Below are 25,139 nucleotides of genomic sequence, written 5' to 3'. Positions count from 1 at the left end.
ACCTGGCAACGGCCTCCGGGGCGGGGCCGGAAGCGGCAGCGGCGGGGCCGAATTCGGCGGCGCCACGTCTGGCTCGGGGCCTCCCCCCGGCTCCTTCCTCCCTCCTCCGCCGGCCCCGGGCGCTGTGCGAGCTGCGGCCCGGCCCCGCCGCTCCCCGCCCGTCCCTTCCCTCAGCGGCCGGATCCTTCAGCGAGGCCTCGGCCTCGGCTTCGGCGGCGCCATGTCGGACTTAGGGGACTGGTTCCGGAGCATCCCGCTGATCACCCGCTACTGGTTCGCCGGCTCCATCGCGGTGCCGCTGGTCGGCAAGCTGGGCCTCGTCAGCCCCGTCTACCTCTTCCTGTGGCCCGACGCCTTCATCAACCGCTTCCAGGTACGGGCCGCACTACGCCTCCCGGCGTGCCTTGCGGCGCTCCCCCCCATGGAAAGCATGGGCTGCGGCGCGCAAGGCATGCTGGGAGTTGTAGTGCGCGGCGGCGGGGCGGTGGGCTGTAAGCCAGGGCTTGGTCCCTCAGCGGCCGCTCCGTGAGGGCGAAGCGCCCCGGGACAGCCCCGGGCACTGACCCGGCCCTTCCCCGGCGTGAGGGGGGGGGCAGAGCCCCCCTCCTGCAGCGGCTTGTGCTGGGCCAGCACCCGCCCTGCAGCCCCCAAGGTGACACGGGCTGGGCGCTCGGCCCCGCAGGGCTCCTGCGAGGCAGGAAAGGAGGAGAGGACGTGCCCCTTTCTGAGCTGTGTCGTTCTTCTGACCTCTCATCCTCGTGCCTCGGCTCCTGTAATCATAAATACCGTGGTAGTAGCTGCAGGTGACGTGCTTGGCCCCTCTTACAGCGTGGTGGGCGAGGAGGCAGGCACGCAACTGCCCCCAGACCCAGCTCGGTCTGGGGATACTGGGGCAAATTCTATGTGTAAAAAGTGCTTTATATGATCCTTGGTGTTTTATGTTCGTGTTCTGAACGTAAAACATCATGTTTGGGGATTGTCAGCCTGGGTATGGCTGATGTAAGTTAGCTGCAAAAGTCCTGGAGCTTCAGAATAACGGTGTTCCTCTGTGTTAGAAATGTTGGGGCTGATCACAAGGCAGACGTGGCCTTTCCTTCTGTTAGGAGGTCACGGGTTCACTGTTTTGGTACACAGATGTTTGGGGCGGTTACCCCCTGGTTGAACTGAAAATGAAAGTGACGGAAGCGAAGATAGCCCATCCTTTCAGTGTGTTTTATACGTATTCATTACATCACTAGTCAAACAGACTGAGTGAACAAAAAAAAAAAAAAGAGAAAAAGACAGCTTGTGCTCTGTTTGCTTCATATACTTTCCCCAGAATGTAATAGCTCAAGCGGCTGTGTTTTCTGTAGTTCTGTTTATCCTTCTGGAACTACGAAGCTCAGGAGCCTGAAATGCTATTTGGAAATGTTTCCCATTCAATATTGAGTGCATTCTTAAATGGCCAGACATTTTCTATCCTGGCTATGTGCTGCCATTCACTGTGCATAACACCGATGGTTGAGAGACTCTAAAGCAGGTGCAAAAAGCTTAAAGTAGCTTGTGCTGTCTGAAAACATGCTAAAGGCTGCTTGTGAGATCCTGCCTCAAACAGGTTAGAGTGGATTCTGCACAGATGCCTTTAAAACGGGCCGGCATCCTTGCAAGCAAGCCTCTTTTGCACCGCAGTAAAGACTCAATACTGTGAAGATGTGATGGAAGTGCCCTGGAAAGTTGTGCGTGACTTTAGTTGTAGTCTTAACAGCTTTGCGCATCAGATTAAAAGCAACTGTAGAGGCTGCTGAAGCAGCAGTAATTGATACTTGGGCAATCTTTATTCTAAAATTTGTATTTCCAATTAATTGGTAGGAAAGGAGAACAAAAAAGCTGTGCATATGAACACATTCCGCAACGTACAAACATGTCCTTCTCTTTTGCTCTGGACAGATCTGGCGGCCGATAACTGCAACTTTCTTCTTCCCAGTGGGACCCGGAACAGGTTTTCTCTACTTGGTGAATTTGTATTTCCTGTACCAATATTCATCGCGATTAGAAACAGGTATGTTGTACGTTAAGGGGTGTGCACGTGGGAAACTCTGCCCGGAGTTGATAGAGACAAAACATTGCCAAACAGAGCTTCTCTGGGGACTGTGGTGATGGGACTGTGGCAGGCTTGGACAGAACTGGGAGAAAGATGGCTCATCTCTGTGCCCCCTTATGTCAGTCAAAGGGAAAACTGCTCTAAAAACTGCTTTTGTATCACTGCCTCTTTGCCTGTGGCACAGAGCTTGTTCATTTACTTGATATTTTTTTTTACTTGAACTTGATATTTTCTTTCAATGGGAAGGCATGGTGCTTCTAGTCATTGATTTCAGGAAATAAGGGAGAGAGACAAGAAGACAGCTTTACTTCTTTTTTCTTGTGTCTGGTGTCCTTTAACATGGAAGTATGATAGAGCATGTGTAATACGTAACAGTCTCAGCTTTTCCTGTTTTTTTTAAAGGTGATGGTGCTTACTTGTGTTCTTCTGTAGGAAATGCTGAATTGGGAGAGGCCTTTGTACAAATGAAGCGTACCTTTCTGTCACACGGAAATGTGAAAATGTTAAGGAACTCGTTGGATTTTTATGTAGGGGAAAAATCGAGAGTAGAAGACAGGAGGTCAGATAATGGAAAATAATCGTTTTCATTTTTTCTTGAAAAAGAGATTCTTATTACAAGGTAGCTTCAAATAAGATTTCTTTTCGTATCACAGTTCATTAAAGCTAGCAAAAATTATTTCAAATCAAGAAAATAATGAAAGCATTTAGGAAGCCAAACTCCTCTGGAAGCCTTTGTAAACACTAATTCCAGTGTCGTTCTAATGGAGCCTTAGAGCTGATGGTGTAAGTGGAAGTGGAGGAAATTTGGGAACCCCTGTGGGTGGAGAAGAGGTCCCCAGTCAACCTGCCATCCAGAGGGCATTGTGGGATCCCTTTTTTTAAGTCGTAAGGCGAGTAACAGGGAAATGGAGGAGTGTGCCCATTGCATTTGGTTGTTTCTCAATAAAAGTATGCGGCCGTTCAGTAACTAAACCCAGCTCCTCCTCCTCTTTAAGCCTTTTGGTGTAGAAGGTTAAGAACACATGTGGGTAATGGCAGTTACGACATTCTACCGTGCAAAGCTATACGAAATAAGAATTCTTGGTTAATATATGCAAATTATAAGACATCACTGCTTGTACATATACTAAAAAAATACTGTAGTTGTCTCTGCTGTGGCAGAAGTCTCATGGAAGGGAGTCAGGTCTTCCAACAGTGAATTTACATTCCTGCCATATACATCTGGATTTTGAAGCTGAGAAGTCAGCTGTGTTGTTGTGTGGGGCAATGCAGTTCACCTGTAAGATTAATTTTTCTTAATGTAACCAGGCTTCTTGATTAGGTCAGTCCTTCCTTTCTACAAAAACTTCTCGGATTCTTTGTAGTTCTGAAAGCGGGAAGTTGCTGTGTGTAAGTTGCTGATACGTTTAAAGGTTGAACTCAGCGTAGACCTGCCTCCTTTTATCAGTGAAACCGAGGAAGTGAAATGACTGTTGTCAGGGTTATACATGGCGTTTGAGCATACACTAGCGTTGCATGCTAACCTCAAATTTATGAGGGGAAGAGATTCAGCTGTTTAAAAAAAAAAACCAACAACCATATGGCTTTATACTGTGGCTGTGTTTTCCTAATGAGCTGATGTCCAGCTACCTGAGGAAAATGAGATTGAGGTGTTTTTGGTTTGTTTCCGGTGGTGAAGAAGGTAACAAATGCCACCAGGGAGACTGCGGTGGAAATGTGCAGAGTTGACAGCAGTGTGGATGATGAGATTCTGAGCCTGCAGCTCCTCACCAGGTGCTGGATTTGTCCTGGGCCCTGATGGATGCAGTGGGCTCCTCGCTCCTGTGCTGAACTTCTTGGGAGTCTGTAGCTCAGTTTTCTTAAATATGAATTGGACTTAGGTATTAATTGGAAATTCAACTTAAATAGTTCGTCTTGCTAGTTAGTAATCTCCTAAATAATGACGTTAAAAGCTTTTTTATTTCCTTTATTTCTTCATATTCTGGAGGGATTCCTCTTCTTGGAGGTTCTGCAGCGCTAGTCGGCTTCCTCTCTATTTGTTTCTTGTGTTGTATGGCAACAGTAAGGAAAAAACTCCAATTAATGTAGTTCTCCGGCTTTAAAACTTTCCAAAAGATTTTTTCAAAGTGTTTTTGTTTTTTCTGTCGTGTAGCTTGCGTGGCTAAACTTAAATAATAAACTTAAAACAAGGTTGCCATTTTAGTTCTTTTACGCAGAGTGAATCACTCCAGTTATTTTTAAAAAGCAAATGCTAAAACCAGATATTTTTTCTTTAGATGTTTGAAGACCAGTAAAATAGTTGTAGGAAGCCACACTGTGCTAACATGAGTGTCCTTCTTTCTGGGCATTTTGATGTTTATTAGCAAATAAATCAGCTTGTTTGTGGTGCACTGTGTTTTGGGCCTGTTTCAGCAGAATTCTTGGTCTTTCCTTGCCTGCGTGAGGTTACATGAAATTCGATAGGAGTCTGGCTCAAATGCTGAGGTCTCTGCCACAGTTCGCAGGAGTGAGAGCTTATAATTTTCATGTTCACAAAGAGTTGAGTTGTTTTTTTAACCCTTCTCTCTGCCAGGTCATAAACTCAACAGGGCATCAAAAGATAACTTCATTTTCTTTGCAGGGAATGTTATTAGTTTTCTTTTCCACTGTCCTGAAAAACATGGACACGTTTGAAATGGGAAATCAGACAAGCAGTTCAGGTTGGAAGAAGGAACAGAATGCATGGCACGTGTATACTCTGTCACATATATTAACTTTTCTGGAGTGTAAAAACTCGTATCTCTTGAGTCTGACCAGGTGATGCAAAAAGGATGCAATGTGCCTAAGTAAGGAGTAGCTTTCATGTGACTTGATAAGCTTTGCATCTCTGCTTTTGCTGTTTAAGTACGCTTGTTTTTTGTGGGCTTCTGACTGGCAACTTCTTGGGAGGGATTGGATCCGACTCCAATTTGAAGTCTTGTGAAGTTAAAACTATTGATTTCCAGAGTTAGTATGTTAGTTTTTTTTTAGTAGAGCTGTTGTGTGTGCACTTAATGCAAATAAGTCTTAATTTTTGGTCTCGTAGGTTGTTCTCTTATAAGGCTTTTTAAAGTTAAAAAATAAAAGTCAAAAACCACTGGCAGTAGTTAGTGTAACTCTTATCAACTGAAGTTTTCTTAGACTTCTGAAGGTAAAGTCTTAATGTTTTAACCAAGATTTTATACCTTTCCTAACAAATCTTTTTATTTACAGGGGCTTTTGATGGAAGGCCAGCAGATTACATGTTCATGCTCCTGTTCAACTGGATCTGCATCGTTGTATCCTTCTGTTTGTCATATCATCAAACCTTTAGAATATTTTAGTTCTAATATTTCTGTCTGAAATACGTTGAAAGACCAGGTTTTAGCAACTAACTACATCTACAGTGTAGCAAATGTTTACAGGTAAACTTTTGTCTTCCTGGAAATGTATTGGTATTGTCCCTGCGAGCCACTCACTGCGTGTGCTAACACAGCTTTGTAACTTGAGGAGTGGAGTTCTGCTTACGTTAAGCTTCACTCGTGCTGCAAGAGCTTCTGTAGTGCTCACTGTATTACTTCCAGTAGCCACTTCTGTGGCTTGCAGCGTGGGCTAGGAGTGAATTTAGTGTGCTTAAGCTGCCACATGCAAGCAGGTCTGATCTCTGCTGTTCCCCTAGTTGGGAATTTGGGGTTAGCCCATACCTTACCTGCTGGTTACAAGTCAGCTAAGGCTGTGAAAGCAGTGCTGGGACACCTGCACTGAGCCGACTTCCTGAGTCTCATTAGGTTTCAAACACAAAACTGGGAGTTGTTGATAGCAGACGGTTGTGCTGCCACTCAGAGGGATCTGGACAATCTGGAGAAATGGGCTGGTTGGGGATTTTGTGGAGCCCGACACAGGGAAGTGCAAACTCCTGCCCCTGGGGAGGAGCAGCCCCGTGCACCTGGACAGGTTGGGGACTCGCTGCCTGCAAAGCAGCTCTGCAGAAAAGGAGGTCAGCAAATTAACCAGGAGCCAGCGACGTGCCCTTGTGGCAAAGGTGGCCGACAGCCTCCTGGGCTGCATTGCCAGCAGGCTGAGGGAGGTGATGGCTCCTCTCTGCCCAGCTCTGGTACAGGAGAAGCACGGACAGACTGGAGCGAGTCCAGCGAAGGACCGTAAGGATGGCTGAGGAGCTGGAACATCATATGAGGAGAGTCTGAGGGAGCTGGGACTGCAGCACGGGAGAAGAGAAGGTTCAGGGGTTCATCCGTGTGGATAGCTACCTAGTGGGGGAAGGATTAGAGGAGGAGCCAGACTTCTCTGGTCCTCAGAAGGACCAAGGGGCAACAGGCACAAAATGAAACACAGAGAATTGCATTTAAATGCAAGAAATAACCTTTTTACTGTGGCACTGGTCAAAGACAGGTGAAGGCTGCCCGGAGAGGGTGTGGAATCCCCATCCCTGGAGGCGTTCCTGTTCTGTTTGTGTTGTTCCTAGCCTCCTTGCAGCAATTTGCAGTGGCACAACTCCTAGAAAAAAAAAGGGAGTAATGACAGCGTGAACCAGGTACAGCCAGGCAAACTCCTGTGTAGAAATGCTGCCACCTTTATCAATAGATTAACCATCTCTAGTTACATTCCACATGGAGGGAATTGTTAGTCCTGCTAGTCCTGTTGAGCTGCAGCTGTACTGGGAAAACAACCTGTGTTTAGCTGTGTTGTTAAGAAACCCAGCAGCTTCGTTGTGGTTGCAGGCTGCTGGCTGTGAGCTATGAGAGGAGTCTGATTGTGTCTTGACGTTCAAACTGGTCATTTGAAAGCTTCCAGGTGCTTGTTCCATAGATGATGTAAGGAGGGAGTTGGATGCCTGAGCTGGGAAGGAGCTCAGTGCCATTTTACGTGCGTTCGTGAACTGTTGAAAGCATTCTGATCATAGCAAAATTCTTCAGTAATTGTTTCTGCCCAGCAGTTATTACAGCAAGCAAACCTTTTGAGTTCCAAGGCAGGAAAGTGATGTTAAAAGTCTTTAAGAAATTACTCATTTTCTGTGACCTAGTGGCAATATTAGATATTTTTGTCTGATTTGGTATTTCTTTTGTTACAAAAGCGTTTTAGTCTTTAAAAACCAAACAAACCACCAAAAACTAATGGAAGAAATAACCTGCTGTTATGGAAGGACTGGCTGAGTTTGTAGCTGGCCAGCTTCATCATGGAGGGAGGCCAGTGCATCTGCCAGCTCCTGGGGTACTGACTTGAGGTTCATGTACATTAATCACTTCTCAGTAGCCTTTCAAGCTAAGTGTGCAACTCTGTAGATCATTGGAGGTCTTTCATTTTTCCAGTGCCTGACTTAATACTTCCCAAGAACATTGTTTTCATTTTAAGCGTTAAAATTAAAGGCTTTCCCGTTTGTGTTCAGTGTGTGTGTAGTTTCTTTTTCTCCTCCTAGTCTGTCAGGTTTTGCTGCTTTTTCCCTTAATGGCAAAATGACAGATAACTGGCTTGGCCATGGACATGCAGGTAAGTGCAGTGCAGTTTTTTAAAAATAATAGCCTTCAGCTTTCGGACTATTTAATGAGGGTCCCAGACTGTTTAATGGTTTTTCAGACAGCATTATCTACATAAACACAGAGCATACTTAAGGTAGGTTGGTTTAGTTTATGTCAAAATGGACTGGCTCTGTGTGTAGTGTTTCTTTTTGAGTTTGAGTAGTTTGGGTTAGCCTCAGCTGACATCACAATCTCATTTCTGAATCTTCCATCCATAACCTAGTTAGGGAGTCAAGGAGCGAGAAGCAGCTTTCACAGTCAGGAAGTTTCTGCCTGTCACTGAAGTGGACCCAAGATTTCATCTATGTACTGTTTCCTCTAATGAATGTGGATCTGCATTCTTAGTTTTTTTTTAGCTAAAAATGGTTCCTGGGTTCGTTAGTCTTCTCAAATTCATTCCACTTACTTGCTGACAGAAGCTCTTTTTGTGAAAAGTGCAGCTTCAGATTCCTATCAGAACTGTGAAGTGCAAAATCCTCACGAGAATGATTAAATAGCAGTCTGAAGAATGAGCTCCAATGAGGGAGCTCTTATCTGCCCAGATGTTAAGGGGGGTGGAAATAAAGGAAGCATTTCTTGAATACAACCAAGTATCAGATACAACTGCATGCCTTCAGCCTGCCTCTGCTGTTCCGTCCTCATCTTACTTCTGTCCCCATCACCCAAAGCCTGCACCAATATCTCTAATACTCTGTGCAAGATTATCTTAGTATTTATTAGATCAATTATCAGGCTCCTCCAGTAGACAGAAATGATGATTATGCACCTGCAGTCAGGATTGAATTCTGTTAAGGGGTGTCCATAATTTCGCAGTTAATTCTTTTTTGCTGTGGGGAAGACTCCACCAAATTGTTCAAAAGGATGCTGAAGTCACTCTGTATGAATTTTAGACTGACTGTGTTGATTTGTATCTTTTAAAAAATAAAGTTAAAATGGTTTTAAGTCTGCACACAAGATGCTGCTTAGAAGAGGGTCAACTGTTTGGTATATACATGTATTTTTGTTGGAATTAGGGATTTTGCTTGTGTTGAATGAATGACTTGAAAAGTGAGATGACAGAGTAGGACATCTGGGCCTCCAATGGGCCTTCATAAACATTGTTTTATGTGTGTGTATATATATATAATATATGTTATTTTTATTTATATATATATATATATATATAAAAATAATTTTAATAATGAATTTAAGGTGCTTGTGTGAGGAGTCAGACTGCTGGTGAAACTTAAGGCTTGGGGAAGGCTGGGTTGGCTCTGGTACGGCAGCTTTAAAGTGAAGCTTACTAAATAGTGCCACCCTTGAAGGGACATGTTTTATCCTCTCTTCCAGTCACCCCAGCTGGTTTGTGGTGTTAAGCCTGTTCATGGCAGTGTTGGTAGCACGCTCTCTTTGGTTCAGAAATCAGCAGATACCTGAAACAGCCCTCTATATTTTGTTTCACCAAAATATTCCAATCAACTAAGGTAGGGCTGCAGTAGGGCAGTATTAGGAACAGCCTCCTCTCCCAGCATGGAGCAGGGGGTGACCTGAAGCTCTTCCAAGAGCTTTGCCTAATCAGGTTGCGACGCTTTGCAGCGATGATGTGCCGCTACGCCTCCCTGTTGGTGGTCTGAGCGGCACAGAGCTGGCACGCAGATGCAGCGACACCTCTGACATACTGGCTTAGTCCCAGGTGAGGATGTGTTGGGGTTACTGCCTTGGACTGTAAACAGAAACGATTACGGCACAAATGTTGCTGATTGTAGGTGTGGTACCCAGCTGCTGGGAGCATTGGAATCTGCCACGGCTGCTGTTCTGCGTAGTGCAGGTTGCTTTGGAGCCCTTTGCTTTGCTCTTGTGCTGCTGTAGTTACGTGGCTTCAAAGCCTGAGACTCCTCTGGTGTGTCTCCACTGCACTGTGCTGAAGCGTAGACCTGTGTGTATTAAGACTCAAAAGTTATCATTTGGTCGTATACTCAGGACATAGGTGTCTCTAATATGCATTTAAATCATTTTATACCTATATCGGGAATTGCACCACCTATTTTGGCTTCCGTGCTCATCTAAGCTATCATACTGTAGCCTAGTGGGGCACTGTCTTCAGTAACAAAGTGTTTTCCAGCACAGCAAAAGAGAATGACCAAGGAGGTTCTCTTCTTTAGCTTTTTGATCTTGAGAGCAGATCCATGATGTGTGTGTGGTGGCAGAGATCCTGGGGCAATCTTTAAAGACTTTGCTGATGCATCATGCTTTTAAACCATTTTTGAACCTTCTAGTCCCTTGCTCTCCAAGTTTCTCAAACTTCTGTGAACATTATGGTAACTTTTTGCCTCTCTTCTTTTTCTTGTTTTTTTTAATATTGCAGTTGCTGATGATTCCCCTCATCATGTCAGTGCTTTACGTGTGGGCCCAGCTGAACAGAGACATGATTGTATCTTTCTGGTTTGGAACAAGATTTAAGGTAAATTGAACAGGTTGTTGGAAAGGTTTTTGCCTGGAAGATGCATGTGAAAGGACTGAGGGACAAAATATAAGTATTTTCTCCCATTAAAGATGTCTCATGCACTCATAAAACTCCTTTAGAAGCAGCAGAGACAAGTCTGTTGGTCTTCCATATGGTGTCACGCAGTGTGGCTTTACTGAAAAGGTATCCTGACCACTGAAATACATTTGTCTGAAAAAAAGGAAAATAAAATTCCTGATAACACATTAACCTGGCTAAAAGCTGAATAGTTGTTGTTCTAAATTGCTCTTTCCTATGCAGCTTGGTCAGTTTCTGCCAGGTGTTGTAGTGAAAACTCTCTTGATTGTTGTTTCCAGACCTTTTCAAAGTCAGAAATGTTAGGACTTTGTTTCAGATGTAAGCTTGGCATGGAACACAGACTGCAAAAGGCACATCTACTTAAAATATTTAAGTCAGTATGATTTGTCTAAACGTGCTAGTGATTGCTCAGTTTAGAGTATTCTACCTTCTTAGTTAGAATCTACTTAATATATTCGGATTTGTGTAATGCTAAAACACTGAGATTCTAATCATACATACTAGTGCAGCGGAGCTTGAGCAGGTTTAAGTAGTACTTCACTTGTATTTACAATTTCTGCATTCTTTTTCAGGCCTGTTACCTTCCATGGGTTATCCTGGGATTCAACTACATCATTGGTGGATCGTACGTATTTACAGATGTGGCCAATTTGAAGTTATAAAGGTTTTTACAGCTATTTCTTATTGCTGAATTTAATAGCAATATTAAAATAAGAGGCTTAAAGCTGTGTAATTGGACTGATCCTTCTCAGTGTCATATGGTGGTTGTTTAAGATAAATGCAAAGAAGGAGATGTGGATGTGAGAACTACGGAATGTAGGTGAGGAGAAATAATAAGAATTTGATTTATGTTCTAGTAGATCCGTGCATTAGGCCTTTTCCTTGCTAAAAGCATGATGCCCAGTAAAGAAAGATTTCATCCCAAGTGACCAGCCATTATTACTGGTTTTAGAAACAACAACACTTGTCAGAGGCAAGCTACTTCATTCCATCAGAATCTCATTCAGCATGATGCTTTTATCAGCTTGTGAAACAAGGAAAAATGGCAATAACAAGCCTGCGGGGTGCCATATTAGCACTTTCTGTATCTGTTGGTTTGTTCTGCACTTCTTTTAAGTGCTGTGATGCAGAAATCCCCTCTTTGTGCACAGCCTTTCCCACCGGTGCCCTGTATTGACTGGGGCCTCTTGGTGATGCTGTAACACAATTGGTGACAACGGCAAGCGGTGTGCTTGGTTTATAAAAGGAGGAGATAGGAGCGCAGCAAAACCAAATTCCCTTTCCTGGCTGTGCCTCCCACTGACTCATCCGTCACTTGAGGAAAACTGCTTGCTGTTAGATACCTGCTGTTTCTATGCATGACAGAAAATACTCAAGGGCCTCCATTCAGCAGTGCTTTTGCAAAATTGGGAACAAAACAGTACAGCGGGAGGCAGGTTGTCCAGCGAAAACAGCCGTAACTTCTCAGGCTCTGCAGACTATTATTTTAGACACTAATAGCTATACGGTCTAATTCCCCGAGGTAAACAAGCATTAAATTGCGTTTTCAGTACAGTCTGCGGAGATGGCTTGGAAGGGAGGGTGGAACAGCCTGTTGATGTGTTGGCACTGCAAGCTGGCCCTTCTAAAGAAGTGGCTGCAAAATGCTGAGGGAAGGGAAATTTTCCGGGGCTCGTGGCCCTGGCAGAGCCTGTGGCAGGTGAACAATAGGAACTGGCAGAAGATGGTCACTGTTTTTGTGGAAGATGGCATGTGAAACTCCTCTTTTTCTTTTGCCTTGCAGAGTCATCAATGAGCTGATAGGAAATCTGGTTGGACACCTGTATTTCTTCTTAATGTTCAAATACCCAATGGATTTGGGAGGAAGGAATTTTCTGTCCACACCTCAGTTCTTGTAAGCTGGCTTTATACTGTGTCTCGCTGTTTATTTGGATCAATTTTTTGGGTTGTTTATAAGGACATATATTTGCTAGGATTGCACTGTGTAAAATACTTTGTTAAATCAACCTGCTTCAGACTATCATAGTGACTGTGCTGCTGTGTACAGATTGAGCCCTCAAAAATATTTAGTTTCTTGTAGATGGCCAGTATTCTTTGTTACCATTATGGGTGGCTCGTGTCCTTTACCCACTTCTCAGAGTAAGAGTAAAGGTTACACCTCTGCTAGTGAATTAAACTATAGTAAAGAGACCTCCCTACCAATTATCAGACAGTAGCCATCACATTCTTTTTAAAATTATTTTCTCCTGATCTTTTATCTGTATTTCCGTGTGTCATTACAGTAGCTACCAGTTTAGCAAGCTGTAACAGCAACAGAAGTCTGTTGCAGATTTAAGTGCGGTAATACAAACCCTACTCTGCAGCTGGTACAAGTCACCTGGACTGAGACTTCAGGTCTTGGATTCTGAAGTGCTTTCCTTGTAACTTATTCATTGTTTTGGCATTGGAATATTAAGGTCAGAAGCCAAAGATCATAGCTTCAGTTCCCCTTGTCCTCATCCCTTTTGGGTTGTAACTACTTTTTCTCTACCAAGTCTTAGTTAGCAATTCAGTTAATTAATAGTTTACATCTTTTAACCTTTTTAAAGGACGAAGTTGAATTACTGTTATATTTCCTCTGCAAGTTTTAATGAGAAGGGAAGCTTTGTGTTTGCAAGCCCTACTGCTAAACCTAGCTTTCCTTAAAGACTAGAAGACAAATGTTGCTTTAAAATGGCTTTCAGGGTAATAACAGCTCTGAAACTACCATCAATCTTGTTGATTATATGCAATTCTCTTGATTCCTCATATGTGTATTTAATTTTTCTCTGTATTTGAGAAGCAGGAATAGAAGTACTGAAAACACCTCTGAAGTGGGATAAATTCTGCTTCTGTACTGTAAAGTTTTGAAAAAAAAAATGCTGTCATGAATTACAGATACATTTAGTATAATGAAGGTTATACGGGATCATTTTTCTTCTATAAAGGAATCTGGTTTTTATGTTTGGGCCTCAGATTTTCTTGGTCAAATTCAGAAAGAGATTTCCAGGCGCTCAGCGTAATTAACTGTTTATTGTAGACCTGAAATGACTCTGCATTGATAGCATCCCAGACATCCCACTGGTATCTGCAGAAGCTGTGTTTTAGATCACTGTTTAGGTGGTAGCCTAAGTTGGATGATAAGGTCTTACAGCCCTGATTTGCTCTGGCCAGGTCACTTGAACTTTGATTTCAGTCACACTGTGTGCTTGAGCCTGTTTCCCTTGGTCTCTGGTCCACAGTTCTGCAGGAAGTTTTATTTAGAGAGCGGTGAGATAATTGGATGCTGTGGTAGCAGGAGCTTTGTAACTGTTGGAGAGAGATGCTCATAAGTAATTTGTTGGTGTTTTTATTACTTCTCCAGGAAAAAAAGGACGAGAATTTAGGGAAATTAAGTTTATATCACAGCATTTATTCTCAACAATGAGACTCCCTTATCATCTGTCTTTTCCCTTTGCTTGGATTATTGTTCATACAACCACATCCCAGGGATGTAAGTTCCCCAGAATTCCTACTTCTCAGTGTACTGGGGGCTTAAATTTGGAAAGAATCCTGTGAGGTACTGCTATCAAAAGCTAGTTTTAATGCAAAGTCTAGCAGCTGAAAGGAAGTCCACGGAAAAGTAGTCTGGTAATTACCCCCAAGGTACAAACAGCTATTTCTCAAACTCTTTCTCTTCTGGCTTGCCCTAGGTACCGCTGGCTGCCAAACAGGAGAGGAGGAGTGTCGGGCTTTGGTGTCCCACCTGCTAGCATGAGAAGAGCTGCGGAAGATCAGCAGGGTGGTGGAAGACACAACTGGGGCCAAGGTTTCCGGCTAGGTGACCAGTAAATAACGTCTGCCCTTGGAAAACAGCAACTCGTTGTTTTTAATTGCTTCTAGGACTGATCCTTCCTGGTGCAGAGCTTGCTAAAGAACTGAGCTCTCTGTAGTGCTGTTGGATATAACTGATTTGGAAGAATTTTTCTGGTGCAAGAGAAAATTATAAAGTCCACAAGGGAAAAATGTAGATCTTACTCCAGGTTGTCCAGTAGTGTCCGATATGATTCTGCCATTAAAAATAAGCTGCCTTTGTACAGTATTGTCTGTCTGTCACAACAGGCATCCATTTTGCCATCTCGTTCTGTGATGCGATGGAACAAGCTAACGATGTTCTATCTCACCTGGTACACTAAAAGCTTCAGCCATAGTAAAGTAAGAATCCAGTGTATGGCAGTTGGATCAAACTAACCCCAATGTTTAGGAGGCTGACTTTTTTCATAGCTGTGCTTAAGTCCCAGGGTCTCTGGAAACATTACTTAAGCGATATTTCTGTGCTGTGTTCATAAAGTGAAGTACAAATGTTTTATTTCCATTATTAAGCTGTATTTCCAGAGCAATTTTTTCTTGCCATGCATCATTTGTCCAACCTGCTACAGCACGGGATGGGCAAGACTGAGGAAAAGAGGGCTTTCGTTTGAAATGGCAATGACAGATACTCAGAGAATTGAAATCTATGAATTCTTCATGTCATGTACAAGGCTTGCTCTACTTAAATTGAAGCTGTCTGGATTGTTTTCTTCCTGAGATCTTTGAATTCTTGGCTTCAAGGTTTCTGTTTTGATTGTAAAATTGGATAGCACAAATAGTAATTTACAGCTAGAAAATGTAACATATCATTGTGGTTAAAGGGTTCTGACTACAGCATTATGTTTATATTAACTGAATTTACGACTTTCTCTTAAAAGCTTTAAGACATCAAAGAATCAAAGCTGGAAATAAACTTTTCCAGGTTCAAGATAAAATAGAACAGATTTTTTTTTTTTACTACAGGACTCTTTCACTGGTGAATGAGGAACTACGTACACTATTTATTAGCGTCTGTATTTTTCTTGTAAAGCTTTTTGACATGGAGAGGGAAATGATTCTGTGCAGTAGTTATCCTAGTACTGGGTTCCTGTGGGCAGAGCACAGGGCTGAGATCCAGGAAGCTGTAATGCTAGCTAGTTACTGACTCACCGTATGAATTTGAGCAGACTTATTACTTATCTCAGTTTTCCCAGTTAGAAGGAGGACTCGTGCATGTCTCATAGGATTCTTAAAAAAAAGAAAAAAAAAAAAGTAATCATCCCTCAACTTCCCTTGGTGGGAGCTGCTAGTGAAAATGTAAGGCTTAGGTTCATGTGAACGACACTTAAACTAAGTTGGAATATGGTTGCCCTTCTTGTTTTACAGTAGGAGGAAAAAGCACTGTCACTAGGATGAGATTCAAGTCTTTGAATTTCCCTTTAGCATTTGTCTTTCTTTTTACTGGGTGGGCAGGGCACACAAGGCTGTTCTGCCCCAACGTAGGTATCTCAGGTATCGCTAAGTAGGTGAAGTGAATCTGGGCCAGAACGTTTTTATTACTCCTTTTTTTTTCCCCCTTCATTAAACCTGGCTAATGAAGGTTGATAAACTTGTAAATACTTCTTGATGTGAAACTGGGTGGAAAATCAGCAGTCAGATTGGAAGTTTTCAGCTGGCTTGCTTGAAAAATATGCATGCTCCATTTCATTGTTGCAGCTCCCTTTTGTTGATCCGGCTTGTGGAGAAATGTGGAAAACTGGTAATGATCACAGTGCGTGCTTAGATTTTACAGGAGCTTGGAGTTCAGAGAGAACCTGCCATTTTTGTCCATTCAGTGATAAGTTTTGAAGATGTTCTAGTCTCCGTCTGTCTCTGTAGAAAAGGGTGGGTGGGAAAGAGGACTTCAGTGTTGTAAATACTAATTTGTTGTTGACCAGCACCTGCTACTTGATGGCCAACTCAAAAAGTTTCAGAACCATCAGTTTTATAGGAGTCACGGTGCAACTGGTCTTTTTAGTCATAAAATATCACTGCCTCCAAACCGGTATTACCTTGTCTTCATTTTGTCTTTATTTGGAGTCAGGACCTAACTGCAAAGTGAAGATGCAGTAGTCTGTGACTCAGCTTAAACTCTGGTACACTCACCTTGCACAGCTCCTTTGTTACAGAAGGAAGGCACGAGTGGGAGGAAGCACGGCAAAAGTCATTGTCCTGGCCCTGTGCATTGTGCTGGGTCTTGCTTTGTAGTGCATCCTCCTTCCATAAAGAAAGAGAAAAGGGATTTGTGAGAAAAACAGACTTCTGGTAAGTCCTGGTTTGCTTTTGAGCCGCTTCAAGTCAATTTACATTGCTGTATGGAAGATTCACTGTAGAATTCCATATTATAAATTCACTTTGTTTGTTTCTCTCTTGCCATTTGACCTGAAGCACTGTTTGTCCTCCAGCGTACACTGACAATGGCAGTCTCTTGCTAAACGAGTACCTCCTTTCTTATTTTGTACAGATAATTTCCCTTTTTGTAATCACTTTTTGTTGGCAAAGTTTTAAATTAAAGTTTTAATCTGTTATTGTCTCTGTTTCGCTAAATCATAATTCAGCTTAGGAGAAGCCTTCTGATGTGCATGTCTCCAGAGGGTGTCTGGCAGCTGCGTTGTGACACCACCTGCTGTTGATCAAAAGTACTCTCAGGACAATGACCTGTTTTGGGGGGGGGAGTCTCCTCAGATGAGTTAAAAAATCATAAAAGATATTTTCTTTGTTTATCACCATAAGTTCTGACAGTGTGTCCTTCCTGGGTTATTATCCTGTTGCAGTTTTTGGGGGATATACTCAACTATTCACTGTTTATTGTCTTCTGGGAGGAAATACCTGTCTGTTCACACTCAAGTTTTGTGGGATTGATAGAGATCAGTTCATTTCCCAGTAGCCACCTTGGTATTCTGCAGCACCCTCTCTGTCCAGCCAGGTAGGCACAACCGCCAGAATTTTTGAGGGTCTGTTACCTCAGCTGATTTGGAGACAGATTTAGCATCGTCCGAATGACTCTACTGGTCCTCGTCATTCATTTGACTGCACTTTTTCTGTTTGTTACTACGGAGGTGCCAAAGAAGACCACGGACTTGGTACCTGAGGTGGTACGTGAATCTGTTGAGCTCTTTTAAGCTGGAAAGTCTCAGTCCATGCTAAATACACCAGATACAGCAAAGTGACAAATGCTTGCTTTTGTTTTTGCTCAAGCTGCGTAAATGGTCAGTGGGAGAGCCAGGAATATGAAATCAAATGTCTGGTTTTGGAACACATCATCTTTCCTTCCGATCACTCTGCCTTGTCAACAGCTGTTCTCTGATAGCTTGGTAGTGGGGCGTAGCCAGCGTCTGACAGAGAAATGACCTCTTGCTTTGACCCGTCTTGTCCTCTGAGTGCCACGTGAGGAAAATTGAGGGGCTTTAACTTGCAGAGTAGCATATTGTTTGCAATTTAGTGTAAGGTTGTTTCTGTGTTTGTATGTCTCTGTACCTTATCAGGGAGGTAGGCACATCGCCTTGGTAAGTTAAGGCAGCGAGCTGAAGAGTTGCACGTTTATTTAGTCTCAAGCTTCTGATCTGACAGGTCACCTAATATCTTCACTTCTGCTCTTCATACTTAAAAGGTATGTGATTCATATTCTTCTCTGTGCTAGGATTAGGATGATTGATCAATTTGTACTTGCCATGGTGTGACAGGGCACTAATTTTGGTGGAGATGTTTTGGAGCTGTTGTTGCGTACAGTAGTAAATTGCTTTTCTTGGTTTGCATCCCTAGATTCTTACTTTGCCAGGGATGATAGTAACAGTGTGACTCGAAATTTGGTATTTAGTCTACCATTGTGGTTTTATTAATAAAATTAACTATGTAAGATGTGCATATTAAGCAGAAGTACTTACATCTAAAGGATGACAATGTGCTGCTTTTTATGACTGAAAAGATGAAGGGATATCATATTTTTCAGGCACGCTTCTTTTGGTGACGAAGGGAGTTCTGTTTGCAGCGGTGCTGCACCCTTTTATCACCTGGAACATGATCTGGGAGGAGTGATTACAACACGTGAGCAGAAGTTAGTTAGCTCAGGTTGGCTCCTAAGGCCAAGTTTCTGTAGACCACTAGCTGTTAGGTGGGGGTCCCTCGTGATGGAGGTCATGGCAACAGGAGGCAGCGTTTAGAAACAAAAACACTGCAAGCTGTCATCTTGCATATGAATGTTTGCATTCACTTCTTAAAAGAAAGGTGCTTAGTCCCTGAACTGGCTGTGGATTAAAGGGCAGTGGGTAGATCCCTGTATTAAGTAGATCCCTGTATTAATAACCATTGTAACCAGCGGTGTAAGGATGCTGCTTGCACCAACCTGTAGGCTTGCCAAGCTGCTTGGTAAATTTCTTCACCCTTTGGGGTTCACATCACCTTACAGTGGTTGGTTAAATGTAGAAAGCTTCTTTGCAGTGATGCTTCCCTCTAGGTTTCAAGTTGTTGTATTGACAGACCCCTTAGCTTATTTTAAAGTCAAAAAAACCTCACCTACTTCAAATGGAAGGGCTCTTTGGGAGTAGTTGTCTTCATTGAGACTTGACCGGCATCGCGCAGTGTTGGTGCTGTTAACGAGTCTAGCAGGTGATTAAGTAAAAAGTTCGTTTTGCACCCATGAGAGGGGAGAAGAGTAGGGGGTTTTCCGCATTCCTGGTGGAAGCTTCCCTGCACGTCTGCTGCTCTTGTTGGGGGTAGTTGTAATCTGCTTTTTAGTTTTCCTGTATGTTTTAGTGAGAACAGCATTACTTCATTCAAATCTTCCTTCCCTCTTGGTGATCTGAAACCGCACTCAAAGAATTTGGTCCAAATGTAATGTTCCAGCAGAGCACTTGAGGAAGAGCAGGGGATGTACTCTCAGCCTTCCTCCACCGAACCTGCGCTCCCTGTGCTTTCTCCAAGCCCGTGTTCTGCAGTGCCAGGGAAGAGCTCTCACAGGAATCACCAGATCAATCACCAGCTCCACCTGCAAAATGCGAATCTGCATCAATTTACAGAGCCCGAGCAGGTTGTAACGGGAACTCTTCATCCATTGCCTACCATGACAGCCAGCATATACAAAGAAGAGCTTCAAACCATTTTCAGAAGCTGAGTCTTGATACTTAAAATCACAGGCCCAGGAGCAATACTGGTTTTACAGCGATTTATAATCTTCTCTTGCTTCTTCTGGTGGCTGTTGTGCAGGCAGTAAATGACCAGTCACCTTTATTTTTCCTCTCCAGGGAAGAACCGGTTTAATACCTCTTCCCTTGCTCACAGTCATCTCTTTTTCAGCTATCACTAACTCCGTCTCTCACATGGTCTGATGAAAGTAAGTAGTAGGACTCAGAAAAAATGTCCTCAAATTCTATATATGCTCTTGGAGCTTGTTCCTGCTTTTCCAGAAGAACTCTTGTGCCCTTTTTTTTCCATCTCTGTTAACTGAATGCCTAATGAATTCTCCAGACCTCCTTGTTGCTGAGACAGCCCTAGAAGCTGTGTGTAGGCTGAGATCTGGGATCCAAAGGGCTGTGGCAATGGTATGGCGGTGCCATTCTGCCCAAGCGGGAGGGGAAGCAATCAAACAAACCCAGCTCTGCCCACGTCTTGCCTGGGCTGCCTGCCCCTACCTTGTGTCTGGCACCGGGAGGTTTCACCAGGCCGTGGAGTCCTTGGACAGTGTTGCCTTCAACAAGACATGGGGTTTTGTGGTTCAGAAAGACATCCATTAGGGAAAAGTTTTTCTCATCTCTGTCAATGCATTTCCCCCAGCCCTTGCACTCACTCTGCCCTTTCAAACCATTTATTCTGTGCAACGTGCTTGGGGAGGGGGATTGGAAGGATGCAAAAAGAGAAACTGATAGGAGTTGATGCCTTTTAACTTCCCTGGGCAGTGCAATAGTAGAATTGAAGGGGAAAAATCCCGTCAGTAGAGTACGTGGTGTGGTGATGTGGTGCTTGAAGGTCTAGTAAATCTCTAAGAACTGTATCAGTCTGATTTCTTGGAAGCAGACAGGTACAATAGCCGTACAGCTGTGTTATTTGGTTGAGTAACTACATGGATGGGGGACATTTTAGCTGGATGCAATCCCCGTGCTGCAGGAGCTTAGCTCTGTGGCTGCCATTAGAGCACAGCTCACCGAGGCCAAATAATTACTCTATAATTGAATGCCAATGCAAACAACATAAGCTAATGCATTTCCTCCCCTATAGAAATGCTTTGTCCTCTAAATCTGCTCCTGCCGGTTCCTCAAAGTCATCCTCCAGCTTTTCATGTCCCCTTGCGCATCTTAAATTAGATCAATAACTTCCTGGGCTGGCTGTGGTGGAGTGGCTCGCTCCACAGAGCTGCTTTCCGAAGCCGAAAGCAATGCAATCCCGAGGAAATCCTGCTGAGTAAGGAGTGTTTCTGGTAATGTGTAATCGAGTCGTGATAAGAGCAGCTAATAAAGATAAGGTTCTCAACAAGCGGCACGGGACAATGAGCAGGGAAATGGAGAATGGAAACCAGCGTGATTAATAATGACCCCTAGCTGCACAGCTCAAAAAGGGAAAAAACCAAAATATATTGAAGGGGATGTGTGGGCATGTTGCTGACGGGGAAGGAAAGTAGGAGGAACCCAGGAAAAAGGGGAGCAGGAAAGCAATTGTGCCCGTATAATTGCCAAGGTAACACCTCTGACCTCAGGGCAGGGTATTCAAGTCTTGATGCCTCCATAGCTGGGAAGCCAGAGGGAATTCAGTTTGATTTATATGGGTTGGTTTTTTTTTTGTTTGTTTTAACAAGTGGAGAGCGGCTTATTCCTGCTAATTTGCTGGGGGAGCTTCTGTGGGGTAGGAGTGGGTAGGCACACGGCTGGGGAGGAGCGCCTTGCCGTGGAAGTGCCCTCAGGCGTGAAGCAGGATGTCCTTCGTGTTGGTGGCCTTTCCCCTGGCGTTATTGCCACTGCCAAGGTCACTCGTGCTGGATGTATACCTTGTTGTATTGCTGCTATTGTATTTTTTTTGACTCAAGCTAAATTTGCCTGTGGGCCAAATCAGTAGGGCTGACACTTCCCTATTCAGTAGCTATCTCGCCTACATAGCTTTAATTTTTCCCTCTTCCACAGGAGCACCTTAAATTTTCAAGCTCTTGCCCAAATGAGGGCAGTTCTGTGGATTTGCATTTATTTCAGACAATGCCACTGTGTGTCAGGCTTCAGCTTTACTATGGGTATGCTAGAAAACAGCTACGGACTGGTACAGCAACCCTGCTAAAGAGCTGGTGAATGCAGGTGAAATGGGAACAAGAAGTATATTGGTGTAATCTATCTTTGAATAGCAGCAGCACCAGATAGGATGTGGGCATAATTTCCCTCCCCAGTCCCTGTATATCTGTTTTGGAACCCGAGAGGTGATGGTTTTAAGAATCGTGTAGTCTGGATCCTATTTGAAGCATTAATCTAGTGATGAACAAGCAGAAGTGCCAATAGAGAAATCATTACTTGCATATGATAATTCAGGGAGAATATAATTCCAGAAAAGTGCTGATCTTCCTTGCCCAAGAGTTTGTGTCTTGGCTTGTTTAGATACTGATAGCTGTCGTTCAGGAGCAAATTAAAATCAGTTCTGTAAGGCATGGGAAGTAGGGCAGTTCTAGCTTTCATCAAGAAATGGATGGTGAAAGCCTGATAAGCTCTGAATAGCTCTTCTATTTAATCTTATGCTTGTAACAGCTTTCATTTTTTTTTTTTTAAGCATGAACTAAGAACGTGAGTGCGGGTTGCTGAGGAGACATCAGTTTTGGCTCTACCACTTCTGAGAGCTAGGAGGAGGCTCGCTGAGTGTTGCTGCAAGAGTGTGTTAACGGGTCGGCAGGAGCTGTTGATGTAAAAACCACCCCATGCGTGCATCCTTTGGTCCTTTTGCAACAGCGTAGGTAAGTCAGCAGCTTTTGTCACAAACCTGGGATGAGGAGCAGAGCTAGGAGCCGCAGTTCTGGCGTGCTGAGGCCGCAGATGGCCATAAGCAGTGGCTTTGGGAGAGGTGGGAATCGCTTTTTCGAAGGGGTGTCAACACTACGGTGAAAATGTACACGCTGTGTGATTTTGCTTGTTGAAGGTCAGTGCGGCAGCATCTGCAGTTATCCTGAGGCGGTGGGTGGTGCTTTCACTGGGTGAAACCATTTTTCTCCTGCCAAGGGACACCTGGGAGTTATTTGCGAGCAGAGGAGGAAAGCTTCAGCAACCTGTATGACTTCAGTTCCCAAGTCGCTTGTATAAAAAATCTCCTTCTAAATGAAAAACGTGAGCGAGAGACTCGAGGAAACAATTCAAAGCCCTGAAAGGCCAGGCACGCCATCAATAAGCCCGTTCTGCAACACGACTTGCCGCGGCACAGCTGAGGACAAAGCACTGGAGCCATCCTTCAGTGCCACCACCCCACCGCCTGCTCGCCTGGGGAGAGACGCGTTCCGGCTTTGTTCGGATGCTGGAATGCCCTTGAAAGCAAAACCCACAGAGAGAGTAGGTGGGCCGGAGAGAAATTTGCATTTGTCACGACCCTGTCTGTGACGAGGTGCTGTCATCTGCCATCGCGACGGCAGCCAGCGCTACGGGCTGCTGCCTAACGCAATTACACCACCACGCCTCCCTGCGAACGTGGGCGCTCAGTCCAGTTCCCTTCCCTCGGCCAACACAAAATTGGTGCTCCCCAGGTTCAAGCTTAGGCCAAGTGTGAAGAAAACAAAGCAAAAAAACTCAGCGGCCTCCTGTGATTTAGCCCGGCAAAATTCACACCAGGGAAAAAAATTCCCCATGCTCTTTGGGTGAGTGCTTATCGTTCCTGAAGTTGGCACGGCAGAGCAGAGCCGCACATGCTTCAGAAAGCAAAGTAATTAATTCTCCTTGCTCCCAGCCACAGCAGTCTCCGTTGTGCAATGCTGCACCACAACTGGGCATGGAGAAACCTTCTTTCCAATCAAAATAAGTATTCTTTTTTTTTTTTTTTCCTCTGACACAGCAGGGTTGGTCTTCCTTTCAATATTATTGAAGACAATGTCTGCCTTGCCTTTCTGTGACCTTCAGCGTGTGGCTTCATGTTAAAATTTCCATCCTCTCCCCTCCCCGCTCCCTTTTCAAACGCTGGCATTCATTAAAAAAAAAAAAAAGATTAAAATTCCTTTTGTTTAAATCCCTGCTAGGGAGCCTTGCAGCACACTGCTGCTGAGGTGCTGGGGCAGGGGTTGGCTGGGGCTCCTGGCTCTGGGCTGTTCACCTGGGCTCTGGCAGCAGCGTGCAGCAAAACCCTGTGGGCCCCAACCTGGGTGCTCCCTGCCCACGTTTCTGCCTCCAGCTTTGGTTCAAGCCTGGTGGTAGCTGAAGCTGGGCTGGAGAAAAGGTTCGGAGCTGGGCTTCTCCAGCTCAGGGTATGTTCTCCATAGCTATCGTGGTGCCAGAACCATCCTGGCATCCTCTTTCTGCTGTTCCAGGTGTGCCTCCTCTTAGCACTGCCCACCTTGCTCAGCACCTCTGTGCACTCTATCTCTGCGTGTGTCACAAATAATGGTGTCACCTGATCAAACTGGGTGCTAATCTTAATTCCAGCAGGCCTCCCTGGCTTTCCAGAGCCAGCTTCCCTGCTCAGCATCCTCTGCTCAGCTGGAGGTGGACTTGGGGGAGCTGAACCTAAACCTCTGAGGGGCAAACGTGACCCATTGGGTGAGGCAGCAGATGATGCGGATCACAGATTGGAGCTACAGCCAACTCCAGTGAAGGGAGATGTGCAGAAGTGCCTTGGGAGCAGGGATGTAGACAACAGACCATCCAAGAGTTGTCTGTCTACAGCTACATCCACGTTTCACGCACCTGAGTGTGTGTGAAACCCTGGCTGATTAATAGGAACAAGGGAATATCCACCTATTGGGGCGGAAAATAGAAGGCTTAACAGGTGACAAGACACGGCCCGGCTGTTCAGTGTGTGTTTTAGGAGTGTGCTGAGGCAGGAGGCAAACTCAAGTATGTCCAGCTTGCCATTGTGTTCATGTATAGAGAAGATGATTTTGCGCATTAGGAAGTTTCACAGATATCCCATTTACTTTGCCTGAGCCAGTTTGCTCTTGGTGTGTAGGGTGCTTAAATGATGAGGACTGTAATACTTTAGAGCTACCATTTTGGAGCAGCAAGTCTGATGGCAGTAACAACACGGTGAAAAACCTGCTGTGGCTTCCTGCAGTTGAGCTGTGTGCTTGGGGCTGGTGATTCCCCCCTTATCTCCATCATCACTGGAGCTTGTGCTACCGTTTCCTTTTCCTGCTGTACTGTGAATATTTTCAGAACTACATTCAAGGCCTGTAGGCTCCATTTGTAGCTTTCCATTAGTTACCAGTCAAATGACCACTGAAGTCCTTCGTTTCACTGATCAACATGGTCTTAGGCCTCTTTCTGTTCAGGAGACTAAAAAAGTTTCCTTTCCATCACTGGTGTACACTTTCCTTGCTATCCAGATACCAAACTGACTTCTATAATGTTGCTGTATGTGTCTGTAATTTATCATGTCTCTCCCAGGTGCCGGTGTCTCTTTTTGCTACTTGCAGCCAGCAGGAGCAGGGAGGTGATTGTCCCCCTGTACTCTGCTCTGATGAGGCCGCACCTCGAGTGCTGGGTTCAGCCTTGGGCCCCTCAGTACCAGAAGGACATCGAGGCCCTGGAGCGTGCCCAGAGCAGGGCTACGAAGCTGGTGAAGGGCCTGGAGCACAAGTCCTGTGAGGAGCGGCTGAGGGAGCTGGGGGTGTTTGGTCTGGAGAAGAGGAGGCTCAGGGGAGACCTCATTGCTTTCTACAACTACCTGAAAGGAAGGTGTGGGGAGCTGGGGGTCGGCCTCTTCTCACAGGTAACCAGTGATAGGACCAGAGGGAATGGCCTCAAGTTGTGCCAGGGGAGGTTCAGGTTGGAAACGAGGAGACATTTCTTCTCAGAAAGAGCAGTCAGGCATTGGGACAGCCCCTGCAACAACTTGGTTGCAAAATGAGTTTTTTATATGTAAGTAATGGATTTGTGAAAAGCAATGTAATTTAGGCTGCAGAGGGATTTATAGGCTGAGATTTCTGCTCTGAAACTTTCCTCCCTCTGAAGTTCTTGACTCTGCG

General features: G+C 44.5%; 1 protein-coding gene and 1 long non-coding RNA gene across 2 annotated transcripts; both read left to right on the top strand.

The window, feature by feature from the left end:
* The first annotated feature begins 22 nt into the window (after positions 1-22).
* Positions 23-16,545, top strand: DERL1 (derlin 1). The gene is made up of 8 exons (XM_080583635.1): positions 23-373; positions 1,927-2,038; positions 5,312-5,376; positions 7,556-7,582; positions 9,956-10,051; positions 10,705-10,757; positions 11,916-12,026; positions 13,843-16,545. The coding sequence occupies exons 1-8, from the start codon at positions 221-223 to the stop codon at positions 13,979-13,981; spliced, it is 756 nt and encodes a 251-aa protein (XP_080439761.1). The 5' UTR covers positions 23-220; the 3' UTR covers positions 13,982-16,545.
* Positions 16,546-16,718: 173 nt separating this feature from the next.
* Positions 16,719-23,170, top strand: LOC308191326. Its single transcript, XR_013947893.1, has 2 exons — positions 16,719-21,932; positions 22,195-23,170. It is a non-coding gene; the product is annotated as an uncharacterized lncRNA (long non-coding RNA).
* The last annotated feature ends 1,969 nt before the right edge of the window (positions 23,171-25,139 follow it).

The sequence above is a fragment of the Anser brachyrhynchus genome, assembly GCF_964034855.1.
Source record: "Anser brachyrhynchus genome assembly, chromosome: 2".
Taxonomy (NCBI): Eukaryota; Metazoa; Chordata; class Aves; order Anseriformes; family Anatidae; genus Anser; species Anser brachyrhynchus.
Note: the sequence above shows the minus strand (reverse complement) of the source record. Positions and strands in the feature narration are given on the sequence as shown.

Coding starts and splice junctions, on each gene's coding strand:
- DERL1 (XM_080583635.1), top strand. CDS start 221: ATGTCGGACTTAGGGGACTGGTTCCGGAGCATCCCGCTGATCACCCGC. Junction 10,052..10,704: donor GGTTTGGAACAAGATTTAAG/GTAAATTGAACA, acceptor ATTCTTTTTCAG/GCCTGTTACCTTCCATGGGT. Junction 12,027..13,842: donor CTGTCCACACCTCAGTTCTT/GTAAGCTGGCTT, acceptor GGCTTGCCCTAG/GTACCGCTGGCTGCCAAACA.